Here is a 20,301-nt window from a genome sequence, read left to right as displayed (position 1 = left end):
GAGCACAGGTGTATTAGTGTTGGTATCCTGGTCCAGAAGACCTCCTAGAATTTACCTCCTGATATCTCCCTTAAAATAAGCAATGTAGAAGAGGTGCCTTCCTGGGAATGGCATCCCTGTAGCACCTGGTCTAACCTGTAAAAACAGGACAGGGAATGGAGTAGGGGTGGGGATCGAGAGGAGACCACGGCAGGAACCCATGTGGGTTGGGTCTCTGGTTTGAGAAGGCAATGAGATCATGACCAGTTCCACTGCAACCAACAGTGGATTCTCTGAATGAGAAGGATCCTCAGCAGGAACACAACAGCTGCTGAAGGGGCCTCACTACCCTCAGGGTAAAATTCTTAAATGGCCACTTCTAACTCAAAGATTTATTTCTTCCTGGATTCCTTTTGAACACATAACAAAACCAAAGCAGGTTTCCTGATTATCTGTCCTTTCAGAGATAAAAACACTGCTGGTCTTGAAAGCATTAGAATGCTTCTTGAAGGACTCTTGGTGACAGGAAGCAGAGAAAGGCAACCAGGGCTCAGAGGCAGAAATGGAATGCCAGCTGTGGAAGACAACTGCCAGCATGGAATGGTGAAAGCCAAGCTTGTCATGAGAGCAAGATACATCCCCACTGAATCTAAAAGACTTAGCTCGCAAAGGTGGGAAGAGTAAAGAGGCAAGCCACAGGAACAAACCCACTGTGCCTTTACCAGCTGTTCCCCTTCAGAGTAGGAGCTAGAAGTGCTTTCACCAAGAGAAATGAGTATGGATAAGTCGTGTTGGACCCAAAGGGAGCTCAGACCGGAGTGCCTCACGCAAACTCTGACTGGATCCTTTTGCAAGACAGTAAAGAACAGTAACCCTACTTCAGGTCACCCTCACATACTTGCTGCTCCCTAAATCTCAGCAGACACATAGTGTGGAGGTAGAAGAAGGTCTTTCAGACAAAGCAGATGGGACAACTGCGGAGACTTGGTGCCTGCACCAACAGCACCCCACTGCCTCCCATCTGGGCTTCTACATACTTGAGGACAGAAAAAGGCCCCACAGTGGAAAACAAATGACATAAGTTAAATAAGAATTCTACCCAAATGGAAGCGCTCTTGAATAAATATACCTAAGAAGAATTTATTAGAACCCAGGAAATGAAGAATTTGAGACACTTTAAAGTTATTCTTGATGAAAGTTTTACTGGAACACTTAACTCCAGCAAACGGGGATAATAACAAAATGGAGCTAACAGTTCAACCTCATAGAGATGCCATGAAAATTTACTGAGATAAGCACATGAAGTGCTTAGAATGGTGCCTGAGACATAGTAAATACCCAATGAACATTTCATATTATGATGTTGGCTATAATCATGTTGCTTCTCTTGAATCAGGCCCCTATCCTCCCCTTTCTGCCACCTCTAAACCTTGTACACACATCTATTATTTGTTTGTTTATACATCTGGTTATCCTATACTCTAAGGCCCCTGAGGTGACGGACCATGACTTACCCAGAGTATCTAGAATGGTGCCTGACACAGAAATTCTGTAAAGGTTGATGTTTTAAAATAACCTTACTGAGGCAGCCTTTCCAATTCACATTTAGAGTCAAATACTGATTGAATAACAATTACATGCCAAGCATTTTGCCAGCTGCTTTTTCACATGATCTCCTTTAATTGACATGTATTACGCCACTTTACAGATAAGGAAACAGGCTCCGTAGCCTCCATTTGGCTACATAACTCAATTCCCTGCCATTTTTCCTGCCCCACAGGTCCAGTGCCTCTGAACCCTTTTACTCACTCAACCCTTTCCCACCTATTTTCAATCACCAATCTTATCAAATTCCCTTTTGTCATTTCTCTCACAGCTTCGTCTTCCTTTCCATTCAGAGGCCCAAATCCCTGGTACGTTAGTCATGACATGAGCCTAACTTAACTGGTCTTCTGCTCTGGTCTCTCTCTCCTCTCATTCTATCCTGAATCCTCCCATGAGACCAGTCTTCCTAAAGACTAAAAGTTTTCTTAAAAGAGATTTTGGATCATGTCATTTTCGGAATCCTTCAGTTGTTCCCCATGGCCACAGGACAAGGATAACATTGGCACACAAGGTTCTCTGTGCTCTGGTCCAAAGCGTTTTTTTTTTTTTGAAAGATTGGCACCTGAGCTAACATCTGTTACCAATCTTCTTTTTTCTTCTTTCTTTCTTTTCTTCTTCTCCCCAAAGCCCCCCTGCACATTGTTGTACATTGTAGTTGTGGGTCCTTCTGGTTGTGCTATGTGGAATGCCGCCTCAGCATGGCCTGATGAGGGATGCCATGTCCACACCAAGGATCCAAACCAGTGAAACCCTGGGCCACCAAGGCAGAGTGTGCGAACTTAACCACTCGGCCACGGGGCCAGCCCCCAAAGCTATTTTTAATTCCTCCTACCCCCAACACAAACTCTGTCCTGGCCAAACCAGACAATGGCTAATTTCCCACACAGCCCTTTACTCACACTATTCACCAGCACCTGCCCAGCCTACCCACAAACATCCTCCTCTTCCTCTCTGCCTGATAAAATCCTGCCCATGCTTCAAGGCTTCTGTCCTGCTCCCTTTGTGAAGACTTCCCTGATCAGCCCAGCCTTTAGGACCCCTCCCCGCCTCTCAACACCCAGTGCTCTTAATGTCCACACTCTCACTGGACTCTGGGCATATATAGTATCTTTCCATCTCCAAGTACATTTTAACAACATGAAGGTAAGGACCATCTTAGGGTGACTTACACATAATAAGCACAGTGTTCTGACTGACCCAAAATGTCTTAAACATCTCTTTTTAGAACATTATGAGTGTCGAGCAAAGATTCTTCACTGAAGCCTTACCACTCTCCTAACCATTGCTCTTTGGGGACCTCTCACCACTGAACACAGAGGGCTCACACACATCTAGCATTTTACAGCCAAATGTAACACACATGTAGCTGATCACTGGACACGATTACTTAGCGAGGTATGTCCAAGCTGGAGGAATGTCTCACAATCTGTGAATGTTGGAGATAGCAGCACTGTCAAAAGACCCAAAAGAGCTTTCCAGAGAGAAAAGATTTGGGTTAAACAAAGAGATAAATTTAATTGCTTCCTGAACATGTTTTTCCAATCACCAGCGTTTTTATAACACTGCCCCCCCCAAAACACCCACATCCACACCCACAGTTGGCAGAGCATTGCCAAGAGGAGTATGAGCAACTAGAGAATAATGGTTTAGAAACTGTTGACAGCACTTAGCATGCAGTCCATGTGTAGGACACTAGTAGCAAGCTGTTAGAATCCTAAAACCCAAGCCACCATCCAACGGGGAGTAAACATGTTGTTCTTCCTTTGCGACTCTGAGGATTAGCAGAAGATAAGGTATTGGGGGCGGAGGGGCCGGCCTGGTGGCACAGCGGTTAAGTTCGCATGTTCCACTTCTCGGCAGCCTGGGGTTCGCCGGATCGGATCCCAGGTGCGGACATGGCACCGCTTGGCACACCATGCTGTGCTAGGCGTCCCACATATAAAGTAGAGGAAGACGGACACGATGTTAGCCCAGGGCCAGGCTTCCTCAGCAAAAAGAGGAGGACTGGTAGTAGTTAGCTCAGGGCTAATCTTCCTGGAAAAAAAAAAAGGTATTGGGGGTTCTAGGACACGAATGCTGCAAGGCTACACTGGGGAGCTGTCCAGGCCGCTCTCCACAAGTGCTGATGTAAGTTGGTTCATTTCTGAGGGAATACTAAAAAGAAAAGACTATAGTCTATTTTGCCATTAAACTGCCCTTCTCTTCTTATATGTACTCTTCTTCCTCTCTAACTTATCCACATTCAGAAGAAGAGAGGAAATGTGATGGAAATGGTTTGCAAGAGCCTCTACCTCTCTGGGCCTCAAGGGCCTTATCTATATAAAGGAGCAAATTATACTAGGTGATCAAGTAACCTAACACTAACATTTTACGGTTCTAAGTTGTTTCCCCACATATTCCAGATGGTTTGCCTTATTCTGATCCTAACATTTGGATAGTAGATCCAATTGGAAGAGTGTCTCCAGCTCTGCACTACCTGAATACCACTCAGTAAAAACCTGCTTTGAGGCTTGTGCCTGGGAGCTGGCAGAGATAAAAATCACCTGTAGGAGAAGCTGCTCAGCAAGGCAACTGCTTGCTAGCTCTATTTCCAGCAAACACCCTGCTTGGCAAAAGGACTTTATTTCCACTCCTTCTCACTGTTGAGAACACAGAGAAAAACCAGATGATATGAGGCTGCGAGACCTCTCGTCCCCTCACTATCATCACCAGCAAAGTGCAGCCAGTCGCTACACATCACAAGCCACCAGAGTGACTTACTGGATAAGGACTAGCACGTGTGGTTTGTAGTATGTTTGTTAACGGCAATTCTGGAAAAATAATTTCACAAGAGAGGAGGCAACTTTTTACTTCTGTCATTAAATTAAATAAGCTGCAAGGATCAAGGTGTGGAGGTAAAGTGTGTAGATGGAAAAATTTCCCACCTCTCCTTGTGTCTACTTTAGCAAATGTTTTCTCGGCCTCTTTTAGATCTGAGAATCTTCCCTGATCTTCACTGTTATTCTCTCCATTTTGGGAACTTTACTCCAAGGCAGGCTATAATCTCCCCAAGCTCAGGAATTTCAGGGAAATCACCACTGCATGACCCATCCACCACAGCTCAGAGAGCTACCAGGAGAGGCAGCTTATTTTGCAACTGAGGGCAGTAAAAAGGGGAGCAGCCAGAGGTGGATGGATGGCAGGATCTGAGTATACTACCAGACCTGCTTGATGATAGCAGTCTTTGAAAAGCTTAAACCCTGGAAACTTAAGCGTGATTGTGAGCTGGGCTGTTTGACTTTACACAGGTGGTAAAAATCAAGAGTTCAGCAAGTCACACTGTCAGTGCCACTCAAGGAAACTACCTTAGTATAGAGGCATGCCTGCCAGTCTGCCAATGAAAGATAGAAACAATTTAGTAGTCTTTCTTAGCCTGACAGTCTGCTTTTTTTGTTTTTAACATATAAAGCACATTCAAGCTTCTGTACTCAGCAAAACCAAACACAATACAGCCATACTGTTGTCTGCAAAAAAGCCATGCCATTGTCTCTGATTTTCCTCTAAATGTAATTAAGCTGTCTCCAAAATTCTCCCTACAAATGCTACTAGCATTCAGGATTTATATTCCCTATATTCAAAACTTCAAACCAAAATGAATATTATATTACTAAAATGATGATTCCCCCTTTAGCTCTTAAAATCATTCAACAACAATCGTATTCAAACTGTATTCCAAGAAGCACAGTTAATAATGTGGTTTTGGTGGAAAGGATAGGGACAGGGATGAGGCAGACCACCTCTCCCACAGCTGCTTTTATCTGCTTCAAATGCCATATGTTTGAGGAAAGATTCTAATGCTAAAAAAAAGAAACCTAAAAATTACTGAGGTAATAGACTAGACTACTATATACAGTGACCTATATAACTAAACAGGCACTACTACCTTGCTACGAGAATTATGACTAGCCAACTCTCAATGACCAGGGCTAGCAGGAGATGAGGACAGTGGAGTAAACAAATGTAATTTACTGAAACCCTATTTTCAACCAATGGATTCAACCATTCATCTCCAACTGTGTTTTACCCCAGCAAACAATCAGTAAAACAGAGCTGAACTTCTGGTAAAATGTACAGGCAGTAACAGGGAAGCTAAAGTGAAAACAGATCTGATCATGTGAATCTAGACATCCTCATCTGGCTACCCTCAAAGGGTGGACCAAATGACTGGTATGCCAAATGAACCTCAAACATAGTCTAACTAAACATAATGTACTTCCTTTTGAGAGACTGAGCTCCTCAATTTTACAGAAAATATTCTGTCTTTAGTTGTTACTCATAAGCAGTAGACCAGATCCTGCCAGCTGCAGGATATAAATGGACGTGTAGAAAAATTAGCCCCTCCACAGTGGCAGGCAGGATGCTGTACTGGTCACAATCCCCAAGAGATAATAATAACCACGAAGCCACTTTACTTAATTCCTAGTGCAAGACTCTGACTCAGAATCTGGGTCATTCTGTTACAAGCATAGTAGAAAAGGAAGAAGGGCCAGTGGAATGTGGGACCTGGTGCAACTCACCTGTGCAGAATTCCTTGCTCACATTGTGGGGCACTGTGATCCGTCGGTAGACGATGGGCTCTGACTCTAGGATGTTCTCATCATGGCGGTAACGAGCAGGCTTTTCATTCGGGATGCCCCGGGAACGGGTACCACTTCTCCTCTCATAGGTATCAATCTCCTCAAACACAGCTGCCTTGTCAAAAAGTGCCAAGTTCCCTTCAAAATCAAAATCTGTGTCTGGGATCTCCTCAATATCATCCCCGAAGCACTCGTCATCTTTACTCTTCATTTGGCCATTCTTTAAACCACTTTTCTTTGGAGTTGCCTGATTTGGGTGCCTGCTACTAGATGACCCTGGAGAAAAAAAGAGGGACTAAAGTTAGAGTGCCCACAGAAAGTGCTCAATGGAAATGGAAAACACAATACATTAGTCCTTTATGGAGTATGTTACAAGAATCAAAGTGAAGATGGTAAAGATAAGCTATTCTTAAATCATATTAGGTTTACTAACACTTTTTTTTTTAAGATTTTATTTTTCCTTTTTCTCCCCAAAGCCCCCCGGTACATAGTTATACATTTCTTTTAGTTTAGAATTTTTTTCTTTAGAAGTGGGTCCTTCTAGTTGTGGCATATGGGATGCCGCCTCAGCATGGCTTGATGAGCAGTGCCATGTCCGCACCCAGGATCCGAACCGGCAAAATCCTGGGCCGCCGCAGCAGAGCGCGCGAACTTAACCACTCGGCCACAGGGCTGGCCCACTACCACATATCATCATATTAGGACAAACTACCAGAAATCTCAAGGAATAACTGACGTTGTATATTACCCAAGTAATAGTGAATATGAAACAAGCAGTACTGGAAATCGCAACCAGTTCTGCCCTTCATAAGGAAGTTGGTAATGAGGCTTTTTTGACAACTGAATATCAAAAAAGCAGCAGAAGGGCAGGAATACAGCAATCTCCTCCCACAGGTCAGGGTGGTTTGATTCTGAATGTGTGGCAGTTGTTTAAGAGAGAATTACTTCCAGAGTAAAAAGTGGCCAAGCACTCATAATCTGAAGTTCACAGGAAGATACCATTCAACTGGTTCTTAATTCTATGCTTACAAAGTAAGCAACCTTCTGATTTTTAATTTGTTCTCTAGACCCCAGCAAGAGGGAATCCCTGATTTAGACAGATTTCAGATCTTGAGCCAGATATACATTTACCACTAGAAGTTGGTATTTTGACTTATAAACTTGTTTTTAGATCTTTTGGTTAATGTGATCTCTTTTCTCAGAATTTTATTACTTCTGGGTAAGTAATTTCTAAACCATTAAATAAGGACAAAGACTATATTGACCTGATCCTGTAGAGGTCACACCAAGACGCACATCAACACCAGAGCAGCCAGGTATCCTCTGTCTCTGAGTCTCTATTTGGCCACCACATATCAGTCAACTCCTCCTGTAGCAGCCAAGCCGGAAGACCCCACAGAATTCTCCAAACCATTCATTCCCAGAGAATCCTGAATTGAGTTTATACTCTGATCCCCACCTGGCTACCCCAAAGGGTGGACCAAATGACTGGTATGCCAAATGAACCTCAAACACAGTCTAACTAAACATAATGTGCTTCCTTTTGAGAGACTGAGCTCCTCAATTTTACAGAAAATATTCAAGTAGAGGTTAGAATGATCACAAGCAAACCCCTTCACACATTTCATCCCAACTATACTGCTCTAACTCTTCTCACAGCAACTCCCTTCTACCCAATGCACCATGAGTCAGGAGACCCAGGGTCCAGTTGCAGTTCCGTCATTAACATGATCTAAAAGATCTAAGAAGGTGGCCTCCTGACCATTTTAACCATTTTTAAGTGTTACACAACATGCTATATAATCTTACACCTGCCACCCAACTTCTCAATTTCCTTGTATGTAAAATGCTCACTGTGGTATCCCCAGCAGGGTTTCTAGCACATAGCAAGCAGTCAATAAATATTGGTTTAACAAATTAATCAATATCAGCAAGATTAGTTATAATAATTATTCTGAAAGATGTGTACTATGCAAATGCAACTCATGTCTAAGTCTTCCTAATGCCAAATATTGGTATGGAAAAGGGCTGTGCTAGCAGTAACCATGAGATTTATGCCTCTGAAAAAAAACTAAGGCTGACCAAAATTATGAAGAGGAGGAAGAGTTGGCTGAGCCACCATAAATAGTTCAGATTATAAACCACTGAGAAGCTCGTCAAAGTATGGGTTAAGTTCTAGCTCCAATAATTTGATAAAAACATTAAGCAAGAGCATGCTGTGTGCCACAGCTAGGTGCTTGGAATATAGTATATAACCCAGACATGCTACTCAAAAAAGGAGGAGGAGAGATATATAAGTAAATAACTAAAACATAATGTAATGAGAGTTATAATAGAAGTTTATATAAAGGGCCACTGAAACATGGATGAGAAAGCAGAGCTGGATTAGGAATGGGAGAGCAGGCATGAAAATACAAGGTCAGGATAACACCATTAGCAATACATATTGGTAGGGGAAGAACTAGAGAAAAAGTCTAGTTTGCAAGATTACCAACGTACTCTCTCAATATTAATTCAAACTATCCTATTACCAAACAGGTCTCTAGCCTAGCAGTGTCTCTCCAGTGGGTATGTGCATACCCAGGAGTGTACAGGATGACCCACTTGGATGCAGAAAGAAGATACTGAATATTCTATTTACTTTTCCTTTTAACTAAAAACAGTAAGAAATTAAGCTTTATGATTTTTTTTTAAGATTTTATTTTTCTTTTTTCTCCCAAAGCCCCCCGGTACATAGTTGTGTATTTTTAGTTGTGGGTCCTTCTAGTTGTGGCATGTGGGATGCCGCCTCAGCATGGCTTGATGAGCAGTGCCACGTCCGGCGAAACCCTGGGCCGCCAAAGCGGAGCGCACAAACTTAACCACTAGGCCACGGGGCTGGCCCTAGCTTTATGAATTTAATGTATAGATGGAAATTGGCACTCTTATAAGGTTTCATGCCAGTCAATTACTGCCAGTATTTGAGACATCTGAAGAAAGAGTGACGTTCCATAACAAGAAGTATATCCATGCAAGTAGACTTACATCAATTTTTTTTATTGTCGTTAAATATACATAACATAAAATTTACCATTTTAACCATTTTTAAGTGTATAGTTCAGTGGTAGTAAGTACATTCACATTGTTGTGCAACTATACAAATTTTTAACTAAAGCATACAAAAATGAGTAAGTAGCTTAAGAAGATTCCTACATAGAAACTATGTATTAAAGATAGTACTGATAACACAATCCTAAGTGAGCGAGAGTGCAGAGTTAACACTTACCCTGTTCTTCTGATAGGCCTTCTTCAGCTAGAATGAGGTTTTTAAATCCATCTACTCAGTTCTAAGAAGGTGGCCTCCCAAATTAAAAAGGATCAAGGTTATTCCAAACATGAATCCATGTGGACCATCACTGATTAACTTCACCCTAAGTGTATACTCCACATCAGAAGTCTGCAAACTATAGCCCTGGGGCCACACCTAACACACTGCCTGTTTCTGTAAAGTTTTATTGAAACACAGTCACACTCATTTGTTTACATATTGGCTAAGGCTGCTTTTGTGTTACAAAGGCGAAGTTAAGTATTTGAGACAGAGACCTTATGGCCTGCAAAGCCTGAAATATTTAACACTTGACCCTTTACAGAAAGTCTGCTCACTCTGCTATACATCATGCCTCTCAGAGGTATTCTTTCTATTACGACAAAGAAAAATTAAAAAATTAACTGAACCTGGGATCAGTTCTTTGAATCTCTGTCTCATTCAAAGTATTAAGTGTGTCACTTATTAAACTACGGTCTTTCAACTCCACGGTCACTCTTGTGATGCAGGGCTGGAACCCTACAAACTACATTTTTCCTTCTTTACCTAGCTTCCTGATAGGTTCCACCAGTGGTAGCAGATACTTGAAGAGACTAGGAGGAAGGAGAAGGGCTTTCTCCTTTTTGTCTGCTTGCTATTGGCACCAGCACTGCCCTGGCAGTTGGTTCCAGTCTCCAGCTTTTCCTTCTGGCATGCACAGACAGAACCAGCCTCATTGCACCCCCTCAGAAGTACTGGCATCAACTCTGTGAAGCCTCTTCTCTGAACTTCAAGGTTCTAATAACCCCAACCTCTTCCCTTTGTTTCTTTTCCCTCAACATCTCTTTTAGCCTTTTTAGTCTTCCAACACCTACTTAACCAATTCTCTACACTAAATGTTTTCTGAAATAAGTAGTGCGATTACTATTTTCCTTAGTGATATACCACGATTTTAAAAGTTAATGACTCAAAGTTAATCACTCTGTTTGAGCCAAATATTAGTATTTAATAAGTAAAAAATGTTTTGAACCATCATTAAATATTACTGTAAAAACAGTTCATTTCAGTTTATCTAATCCTTTTTAATTTGTAAAGGTAAAGACCTTTCTGAATTACTGACACATACACATACAGAGAAAGAGAGATTATAGATTCATTTCTAAAATCACAGACATGGGTCAAGAGTAAACACAGAAATATAAACACTCAGCAGTCTAGATATCAAAGAGCTGATCTTCTCCCAGTGGGCATGAAAATCTTAAACGATTTGAAGCTCAAAGTAGATGAACAGAAAAGACTAAAAACAGGCTAATCAACCCGATTCTCTGTTGTCTCCCACCCAACAGAGATTAGATATCTAGCAACATTAATCCCTTCACAGAGATCACCAAGTGTTCAAACCATAAAGCCAAACACTTTCAATCACTGCTGCTCCCAATAGGGACAGCTTAGCTGTAAACCAACCAAAAACAAAGTAAAACCACAAAATTAGCAGAAGGAGAAAATACTAAAGAAACAAAGTCAGCCAAGTTCTATTATTGCTTTGGATTCACCCCCGGGAGCCAAGAAAAGATGCGCCTGGGCATCATCTGCTCATGAGGTGCATCACTATTTTTGTTTGTTTTACAGCTTTACTGAGGTATAACTGGTACACAGAAACCTGCATATATTTAATGTATACAATTTGATGAGTTTGGAAATATGCATACACCTATGATACCATCACCACAATCAAGGTAATACATATATCCACCACTTTCCCCCAGACCCCCAAAAAGTCAATGATCCACAATCACTCTGTTCTAACCAGATATTAATTTTTAATAAGCAAAAATTATTTTGAACCATTGAACCATATTTTGAACCAGTAAAATATTACTGTAAAATAATTTACTTCATGTTTATCTAATTATTTTTAATTTGTACTCACGTCTCATATCTAACATATATAATATGTAGGTATGGTAGAAGTCAATAAATAGGTAAGCCAATCAAGAGTTCTTATCAATGTCACAGAAATGTTTAGGAGGAAGTACAAGAAACCTAATGAAATAATATCAATATTATGACTCACCTACTTCAGGCTTTTTTTTTTTAAGATTATGATAGTTAACAACCTTGTAAAATTACAGTTGTACATCATTATTAGTCATGTTGTAGGTACACCACTTCACCCCTAGTGCCCTCCCCCCACCCCCCTTTCCCCTGGTAACCACCGATCAGTTCTCTTTGTCTCTATGTTAACTACCACCTATGAGTGGAGTCATACAGAGTTCGTCTTTCTCTGTCTGGCTTATTTCACTCAACATAATACCCTCAAGGTCTATCCATGTTGTTGTGAATGGGATGACTTTGTCCTTTTTTATGGCTGAGTAGAATTCTATTGTGTATATATATATATATCTTCTTTATCCAATCATCAGTTGCTGGGCACTTAGGTTGGTTCCATGACTTGGCTATTGTGTATAATGCTGCGATGAACATAGGGGTGCACGGGACTTTTGGAATTGCTGATTTCAGGTTCTTAGGATAGATACCGAGCAGTGGGATGGCTGGGTCATAAGGTATTTCTATTTTTAACTTTTTGAGAAATCTCCATACTGTTTTCCATAGTGGCTGCACCAGTTTGCATTCCCACCAACAGTGTACGAGGGTTCCTTTTTCTCCACAGCCTCTCCAACATTTGTCACTCTTGGTTTTGGATATTTTTGCCATTCTAACAGGTGTAAGGTGATATCTTAGTGTAGTTTTTTTTTTTAATTGAGTTAATGATAGGTTACAATCTTGTGAAATTTCAGTTGTACATTAATGTTTGTCATTCATGTTGTAGGCGCACCACTTCACCCTTTGTGCCCACCCCCCACCCCACCTTTCCCCTGGTAGCCACCAACCTGTTCTCTTAGTCCACATTTTTAAATTCCTCATATGAGTGGAGTCATACAAAGATTATCCTTCTCTAGCTGGCTTATTTCATTTAGCATAATTCCCTCAAGGTCCATCCATATTATTGCAAATGGAATGATTTTGTTCTGTTTTGCAGCTGAGTAGTATTCCATTGTATATATATATACCACATCTTCTTTATCCAATCATCTGTTGATGGGCACTTAGGTTGCTTCCATGTCTTGGCTATTGTAAATAATGCTGCAAGGAACATTGGGGTACATAGGACTTTTGGAATTGCTGACTTCAAGCTCTTTGGATAGATACCCAGCAGTGGAATGGCTGGATCGTATGGTAGTTCTATTTTTAAATTTTTGAGGACTCTCCATACTGTTTTCCATAGTGGCTACACCAGTTTGCATTCCCACCAGCAGTGTATGAGGGTTCCTTTTTCTCCACAACCTCTCCAACATTTGTTACTATTAGTTTTAGATATTTTTGTCATTCTAATGGGTGTAAGATGTATCTTAGTGTAGTTTTGATTTGCATTTCCCTGATGATTAGTGATGATGAGCATCTTTTCATGTGTCTATTGGCCATCCGTATATCTTCTTTGGAGAAATGTCTGTTCATGTCCCCTGCCCATTTTGTGATTGGGTTGTTTGATGTTTTGTTGTTGAGCTGTGTGAGTTCTTTATATATTATGGAGATTAACCCTTTGTCGGATAAATAACTTGTAAATATTTTTTCCCAATTAGTGGGGTTTTTTTTTGTTTCAATCCTGTTTTCCCCTGCCTTGAAGAAGCTCTTTAGTCTGATGAAGTCCCATTTGTTTATTCTTTCTATTGTTTCCCTCGTCTGAGGGGTTATGGTGTCTGAAAAGATTCTTTTGAAGCTGATGTCAAAGAGTGTACTGCCTATATTCTCTTCTAGAAGACTTATTGTTTCAGGCCTAATCTTTAGGTCTTTGATCCATTTTGAGTTTATTTTTGTGAATGGTGAAAAAGAACGGTCGATTTTCATTCTTTTAGATGTGGCTTTCCAGTTTTCCCAACACCATTTGTTGAAGAGACTTTCTTTTCTCCACTGTAGGCCCTCAGCTCCTTTGTTGAAGATTAGCTGTCCATAGATGTGTGGTTTTATTTCTGGGCTTTCAATTCTGTTCCATTGATCTGTGCACCTGTTTTTGTACCAGTACCATGCTGTTTGGATTACTGTAGCTTTGTAGTATGTTTTAAGTCAGGGATTGTGATGCCTCCAGCTTTGTTGTTCTTTCTCAGGACTGCTTTAGCAATTTGGGGTCTTTTCTTGCCCCATATGAATTTTAGGATTCTTTGGTCAATTTCTGTAAAGAATGTCACTGGGATTCTGATTGGGATAGCGTTGAATCTGTAGATTGCTTTAGGTAGTATGGACATTTTAACTATGTTTATTCTTCCAATCCATGTGCATGGAATGTCTTTCCATCTCTTTATGTCATCATCGATGTCTTTCAAGAAAGTCTTGTAGTTTTCGTTGTATGGATCTTTCACTTCCTTGGTTAAATTTATCCCAAGGTATTTTATTCTTTTTGTTGTGATCGTGAATAGCATGTAGAAATGCTACGGATTTATGTATGCTGATTTTATACCCTGCAACTTTGCTGTAGCTGTTGATTGTTTCTTATAGTTTTCCTATGGATTCTTTGGGGTTTTCTATATATAAGATCATGTCATCTGCAAACAGTGACAATTTTACTTCTTCATTGCCTATTTGGATTCCTTTTATTTCTTTTTCCTGCCGAATTGCTCTGGCCAACACCTCCAGTACTATGTTGAATAAGAGTGGTGAAAGTGGGCACCCTTGCCTTGTTCCTGTTCTCAGAGGGATGGGTTTCAGTTTTTGTCTGTTGAGTATGATGTTGGCTGTGGGTTTGTCATAAATGGCCTTTATTATGTTGAGGTACTTTCCTTCTATACCTATTTTATTGAGGGTTTTTATCATAAATGAATGTTGGATCTTGTTGAATGCTTTCTCTGCATCTATTGAGATGATCATGTGGTTTTTGTTTCTCATTTTGTTAATGTAGTGAATCACGTTGATTGACTTGCAGATGTTGAACCATCCCTGTGTCCCTGGTATAAATCCCACTTGATCATGGTGTATAATCTTTTTGATGTATTGCTGTATTTGGTTTGCCAAAATTTTGTTGAGGATTTTTGCATCTATGTTCATCAGTGATATTGGCCTGTAGTTCTCCTCTTCAGGCTTATTTTAAGGCACTGTTTAGGCCAAAGCATAATTCTTTCGAAGCTGATCATAATGTATTTGGAAGAAAGGAATGGGATTGTCTACCTAAGTCTCTTCATTTCAGCCAACTGCATTTATAATCACAAGACTGCTGACTGAATCTAAAATACCATTTCACTCACGAGAGAATGCTGATCAGCATTTCTCTATATTCATTTATTCAAAAAACTTTCATTAAGCATCTGCTATCTACTAGGATTTGTGCTAGGTGCAGAGTCAACAGTGAATAATACCAGTATAACCCCAGTCCTCACCTAATGTTATACTTATCCCTTTACTATTATTCCAAATCACTCCTGCAGACTCAATAGTCAAATTGACTGCATTTTCCAACATGGCACTTGCAATAGGCCCTTGCCACAGGTAAGCAATTTTAGAGTGAATGTTTTTTTTCCCTGTTAACAGACTCTGTTATTGCCTGTCCAACATCCAGACCCCTCGACCCTCAGAATAAAACCCATTTTTATTCAGATAGCTACCCCCCTCTCAGGTGAGGGAGCTGATTAATTTCTAAATTGATCAAGGGGTGCTAATAACTGATTTAAACATGGGCATGTGAAGCAACATTGGCCAAGAAGACATGAAGGGGCAGGGGCTGGGGAGAAGGAGATCTTGGAGCAGGGTTTTTTTTTTTTGAAGGTTAGCCCTGAGCTAACATCTGCCGCCAATTCTCCTCTTTTTGCTGAGGAAGACTGATCCTGAGCTAACATCCGTGCCCATCCTCCTCTGCTTTATATGTGGGACACCTAGCATGGCGTGCTAAGCAGTGCCATGTCTGCACCCAAGATGTGAACTGGCGACGCCTGGGCCGCCAAAGCAGAACATGCACACTTAACCGCTGTGCTACTGGGCCTGCCCCTCACTTAACATTTTGATGTATTTCCTTTTGGTCAAAATAGATTATACCATATTGATATATAACATGTCTATTACAAATTTTTAAGCTATTTCTCATTTTTATTGTTACAGACTCAGCCCAAACATGCTGCCTTTGATCACTCCAGCTAAAAATCACTTCCTTCTGATCACTTGCAGTAGTGTGGGTACAATTCATCCAGCACCTACCCTGTACTACTTACTTTGTTCTGTAGTTATCTGTGTTCTTACACTAACTCTCCAAGGACCTTGTAAGCCAAGAGAGGGCAGAACCATGTCACTCAGACCTGTCACCCAACACTACGCCTGATCCACCATAAGCACAAAAAATCAGTGCTGAATTAAGAAATAAAAACAGTCATATCAAAAAACCAACCAGGGGCCACCCTGGCAGTGTGGTAGTTAAGTTCACGTGCTCCGCTTCAACAGCCCAGAGTTCGCCAGTTCAGATCCTGGGCACGGACCTACATACCACTCATCAAGCCACGCTGTGGTGGCATCCCACATAGAAGAACTACAAGGACTTACAACTAGAATATACAACTATGTTCCGGGGATTTGGGGAGGAAAAAAAAAGAGGAAGATTGGCAACAGATGTTAGCTCAGAGCCAATCTTCCTCACAAAAACCAAACAAACAAAAAAACAAATAGTAAAAGTTAAGAGTTTTAAGAGGTTATAAAGAAAAGGCAACTCAAAATTAACTATGAAAAAAAAGGGAGTCATCGAAAACTATGCCAAATGTGTTGTGTGACTGAAAAGGACAGGAAGATGAAGTTGTCAACAATAATACAAGAGAAAATATAAGGCAAGGGCTTCAGAGGAAAGGAGTTCAGTCATGTCCAGTATTAACTGACAATGAACTATCCTGGACCTATCACAGCAAGAGATGAAGACAAGCAATTGATCAATGTGAGAGAAGAGAGGGTAAAAGCAGCAAAATATGAAACCAGTGCTGGCGTGGCCATAGGACTCTACAAACATAACTCACAACCAAATTCAGAGCTGTGTCTTTAGAGGGTACCAGGCACTTCCTCATGCTCCCTCTGAATACAGATCTCCCGCTCATTCATGTGACAAATATACACTGACTAGCTACGTTCCAGGAAAGTAGAGAATGAAAAAGATTTCTGAGAGGTCAGCAAGGAAAAGATAGGAGAATATAAAATAAATGAAAGGCAAGCTAACATGCTTAGTTGTCTCTTATTCTTCCCTTTCCTCATACTTTAATACAATATTGAGAAATCCTGGGTGAATAAGCTGTCTCAACACTTGGCTTACTCAGCTCAAATGGCCTGGCTCTGTATTAAACTGGCCTTTGACCACTGGGAGAGAAAAACATTTCCCTTGGAAAAGATAAACAGTGTTTCCCAGATTTCTTTTCCTTCCAATTACAAAGGCCAAGTATGCGTTAAGACTGGAGGATGGCCCTCTTCCTGTGCCACTTTGCTGCCAGCCTTTGGCACAGAGGCCCTTTGGCCAGGATAACTTATAACAAACACATTGTTGTGTAACTCTCAGTACCACTTATTTATTGGTTTCTGTCACACACACATATTGTAAAACGGAACTTTGTCCTGCACTTAGCACGCTAAAGGGCACCTGAAGGTCAAATTGCAAATATTTCAGTGCCAGACTCAATAGGCTTTGTGAGGAGGTGCCTGAGAATATCTGGGGACTTCTTTTCAACTTCCAAATTCTAGGCCCTGATAATCAGTCAACTTCTTGGGCTCCAGCAGTAGCACCAGGGTTTGCAAGTCTGTTGGCTATATAAAGCACATTCAAGGAAGTTAAGAAGTTACATTAAGACCTTAGTAAGACCATGAAAACTTTGTAAAAAATAACTTTCTGACCTCAGATGGTGGGATCACTGTTAAAATGAATAGACCATACATAGACCTGTATCCCTTTTTTTTTTTTCCCCCCACAGACCTGTATCCTTAACTGGCGTCAAGTGGTTTCCCTCTGCTCCTGAGACTGATGTTCTATTCATCCATTTGACAAACATTCCCAGTTGGTCAGTTCAATGATCAAGGTCATATAAAATATTCTTTATAATCATGTCGTCAATCTAAAGTAAGAGATTAAAATCTGCTTGTGCTAAAATTTCTCAGCAATGTTGGACTAGGTAACGACCCAACAATTCCCTCAACAGCTCATAACTAACCTTGAAAGAACACTTAAAAATCAGAATTGAAGAGAGATTATGTTCCTATAGCTTTATCAAGCTACTAGCCTCAAAATCCATGTAAATATACCAGAGAAAATTCTATTTATAGATTTCTAATAAGAAAAATATTTAATCTCCATTTCTTCATCCAGCATTGAGAAAAACATTGATAATCTACATTACAACTGTAGCAGGAAGAAAGCCATCTAGTTCCTTGGAATCCTTAAAATGCTACATAAATGCTAAGTAAAACTCTGGCAGACCTATCTACTCACCTTACAGGGCTCACTGTAAATATACCTTCTACCACAAACCACTTCTGAGCCACAGCTCAACATCAAATTCCCAGGCCACAGACATTTTCCACACTAACCTGGATTCAAAAGAAGTTCTCTCAAAGAGAATAACATTTTATTGCCTATGACCTCTTTATTTACACACAGTTGACAATCTACGAAAAGGGAATGGACTAAACAGCAAAAGCAGAAGCAGCATCAACCAGGGTATACTTTTAAAAGTGACCCCTACTTTTTAATATATCAGAGTGACCTGTTAAAGATCAAATAAATTATTTGTTTTGACGTTAACTGCACTCCTTCAAGAGAGTTGCTATAATTGTTAGTAATGGAAAAAAAAAAAAGAAACACATAGTCTTACCATAACATCCAGCAATCACATTCCTAGTTATTTATGCAACTTATCTGAAAACTTATGCCCACATAAAACCTGCACACAAATGTTTGTAGGAGCTTTATTCATAATCACCAAAAGCTGGAAGCAATCAAGATGTCCTTCAATAGGTAAATGGATAAACAAACTTTGATAAATCCGTACAATGTAATATTATTCAGCAATAAAAGGAAATGAGCTATTAAGCCACAAAAAGATATAGATGAATCTTAAATGCATATTAAGTGAAAGGAGCTAGTCTGAAAAGGCTTCATACTGTGTGATTTAACTTCCAGAAAAGGGAAAACTAAAGAGATGGTAAAAAGATCAGTAGTAATCACTGGGGTGAGGAGGAGATGTCATGGAGGGAAAAGAGGAAGGACTGAATAGGTGAAACACAATGGATTCTGTATAATATTATAGTGATGGATACAAGACACAATGTATTTGTTAAAATCTACAGAATTTTAGAGCACAGAGTGAGCTTTAATGTATGCAAATCTTAAAAAATTCATTGAGGAGGCTGGAGGATCCCAGAATGGAATGCAGCATGTGACAAAACAATGCAGAATGTTACAACGAGGGTACAGGTTACATATATAAATAATTATAGATGTGTATATATACTGGTTAAGTGTACACATATATATTCCCTTGCTCTGTTGGCTGAAAGGGTGACACCCAGTAGCAATGAGCACATCTAGTGCCCAGATTGTGGTTTGTAATATCTAATTCTCCAATAAAAGGAAACAGGGCTCCTTGGAGACATGGCTGAAATATAGAAAATAAACCTGGAGCATCTTGTAGTGCCAGAAAGTAAGGAAGTACTGGGAAAAAAACCACCCACAATGATGAAGCCATGTCAAAGGGACTGAAAGAGTTCCCAGTGGCCAAAGCTGAAACGATTTGAGCAACAAAATAAAGCAGTACTTAATTATAACCTGAAGTATAAATTAAATATTTATGAATCCACACTGATAAAAATGAACGACTGAATAAAGAAAGAAACGGGGGAGAAGAGACAAATCTCTGGTGCAGAAGAATTCCAAATAATTTATGTAGTTACTCTGCATAACTCCCCACTCCTTACATGTGGGCTGCACATAGTGACTTACTTCCAAAGAGTATAGTATGGAAAGGGGGGAAAAAGAACTTTACAAAGGAGAAACCTGACACACACTATCTCAGCCAGGCAATCAAGGTCAACATCAAGTGATAAACCATGTCAACAGTACACACCCCTGATATGATGTGATGAAAATGACACTTTATCCCTGTGCTCTTCCTCCCCAAAACATATAACCTCAGATATGGGAAAAACACCAAATACCAACCATGGAATATTCTACAAACACCTAACCAGTACTCATCAGAACTGTGTAGGTCATCAGAAACAACGAAAGTCTGAGAAACTGTAAGAGCCAAGAGGAGACATGACTGCTAAATGTAATGTGGTATGCTGGAACACGGCCTGTAACAAAGACATTATGTAAAAACTAAGGCAATGTGAATAAAATACACACTTAAGTTAATAATTATGTATCATCATTGGCCCATTAATTCTAACAAATGCACCATAATAATGTAAGATGTTAATAACAGGGGGAAAAATAATATATAAATTGCTAATGAAGTCTATCTCCAAGTGCATGATAGATTATAAACTGATTGAATATTTGAACTTTTAACAAACAAGTCAATAGTTTTGGTAAAGAAAAAACTTTTTTTTTAAAGAGAGAATAAAGCAAAGTAGTGAGGGTTAAAGTCTAAATGGAAAGAGCCATTTCTAGCCAAGCATTCTACAGTTTTTCAAAGGATACAGAAGTAATAACTCAATTTCAGTCTCAAGTTTTCAATCGTTGTCAATTCAGATAGTTACTTAAGAAGCACTGAAAGAGGGGCTGGCCCCGTGGCCAAGTGGTTAAAGTTCCAC

The 20,301-nt window shown here is 40.2% G+C and overlaps 1 protein-coding gene across 8 annotated transcripts in view; it reads right to left on the bottom strand.

Annotated features, from left to right (window-relative positions):
- Positions 1 to 20,301, bottom strand: part of EDC3 (enhancer of mRNA decapping 3) — a 59,823-nt gene that overhangs the window by 15,231 nt on the left and 24,291 nt on the right. For all 8 annotated transcript variants that reach the window (XR_011526955.1, XR_011526948.1, XR_011526954.1 and 5 more), the window contains one exon: positions 6,141 to 6,476. Coding sequence is in view for 4 of the 8 variants with exons in the window: in XM_070575139.1 (XP_070431240.1) it covers positions 6,141 to 6,476 (336 nt within the window). In the remaining 4 variants the exon portion in view is untranslated. The remainder of the gene's footprint in view (positions 1 to 6,140; positions 6,477 to 20,301) is intronic.

The sequence above is a fragment of the Equus przewalskii genome, chromosome 1, assembly GCF_037783145.1.
Source record: "Equus przewalskii isolate Varuska chromosome 1, EquPr2, whole genome shotgun sequence".
In the NCBI taxonomy this organism is placed as follows: Eukaryota; Metazoa; Chordata; class Mammalia; order Perissodactyla; family Equidae; genus Equus; species Equus przewalskii.
Note: the sequence above shows the minus strand (reverse complement) of the source record. Positions and strands in the feature narration are given on the sequence as shown.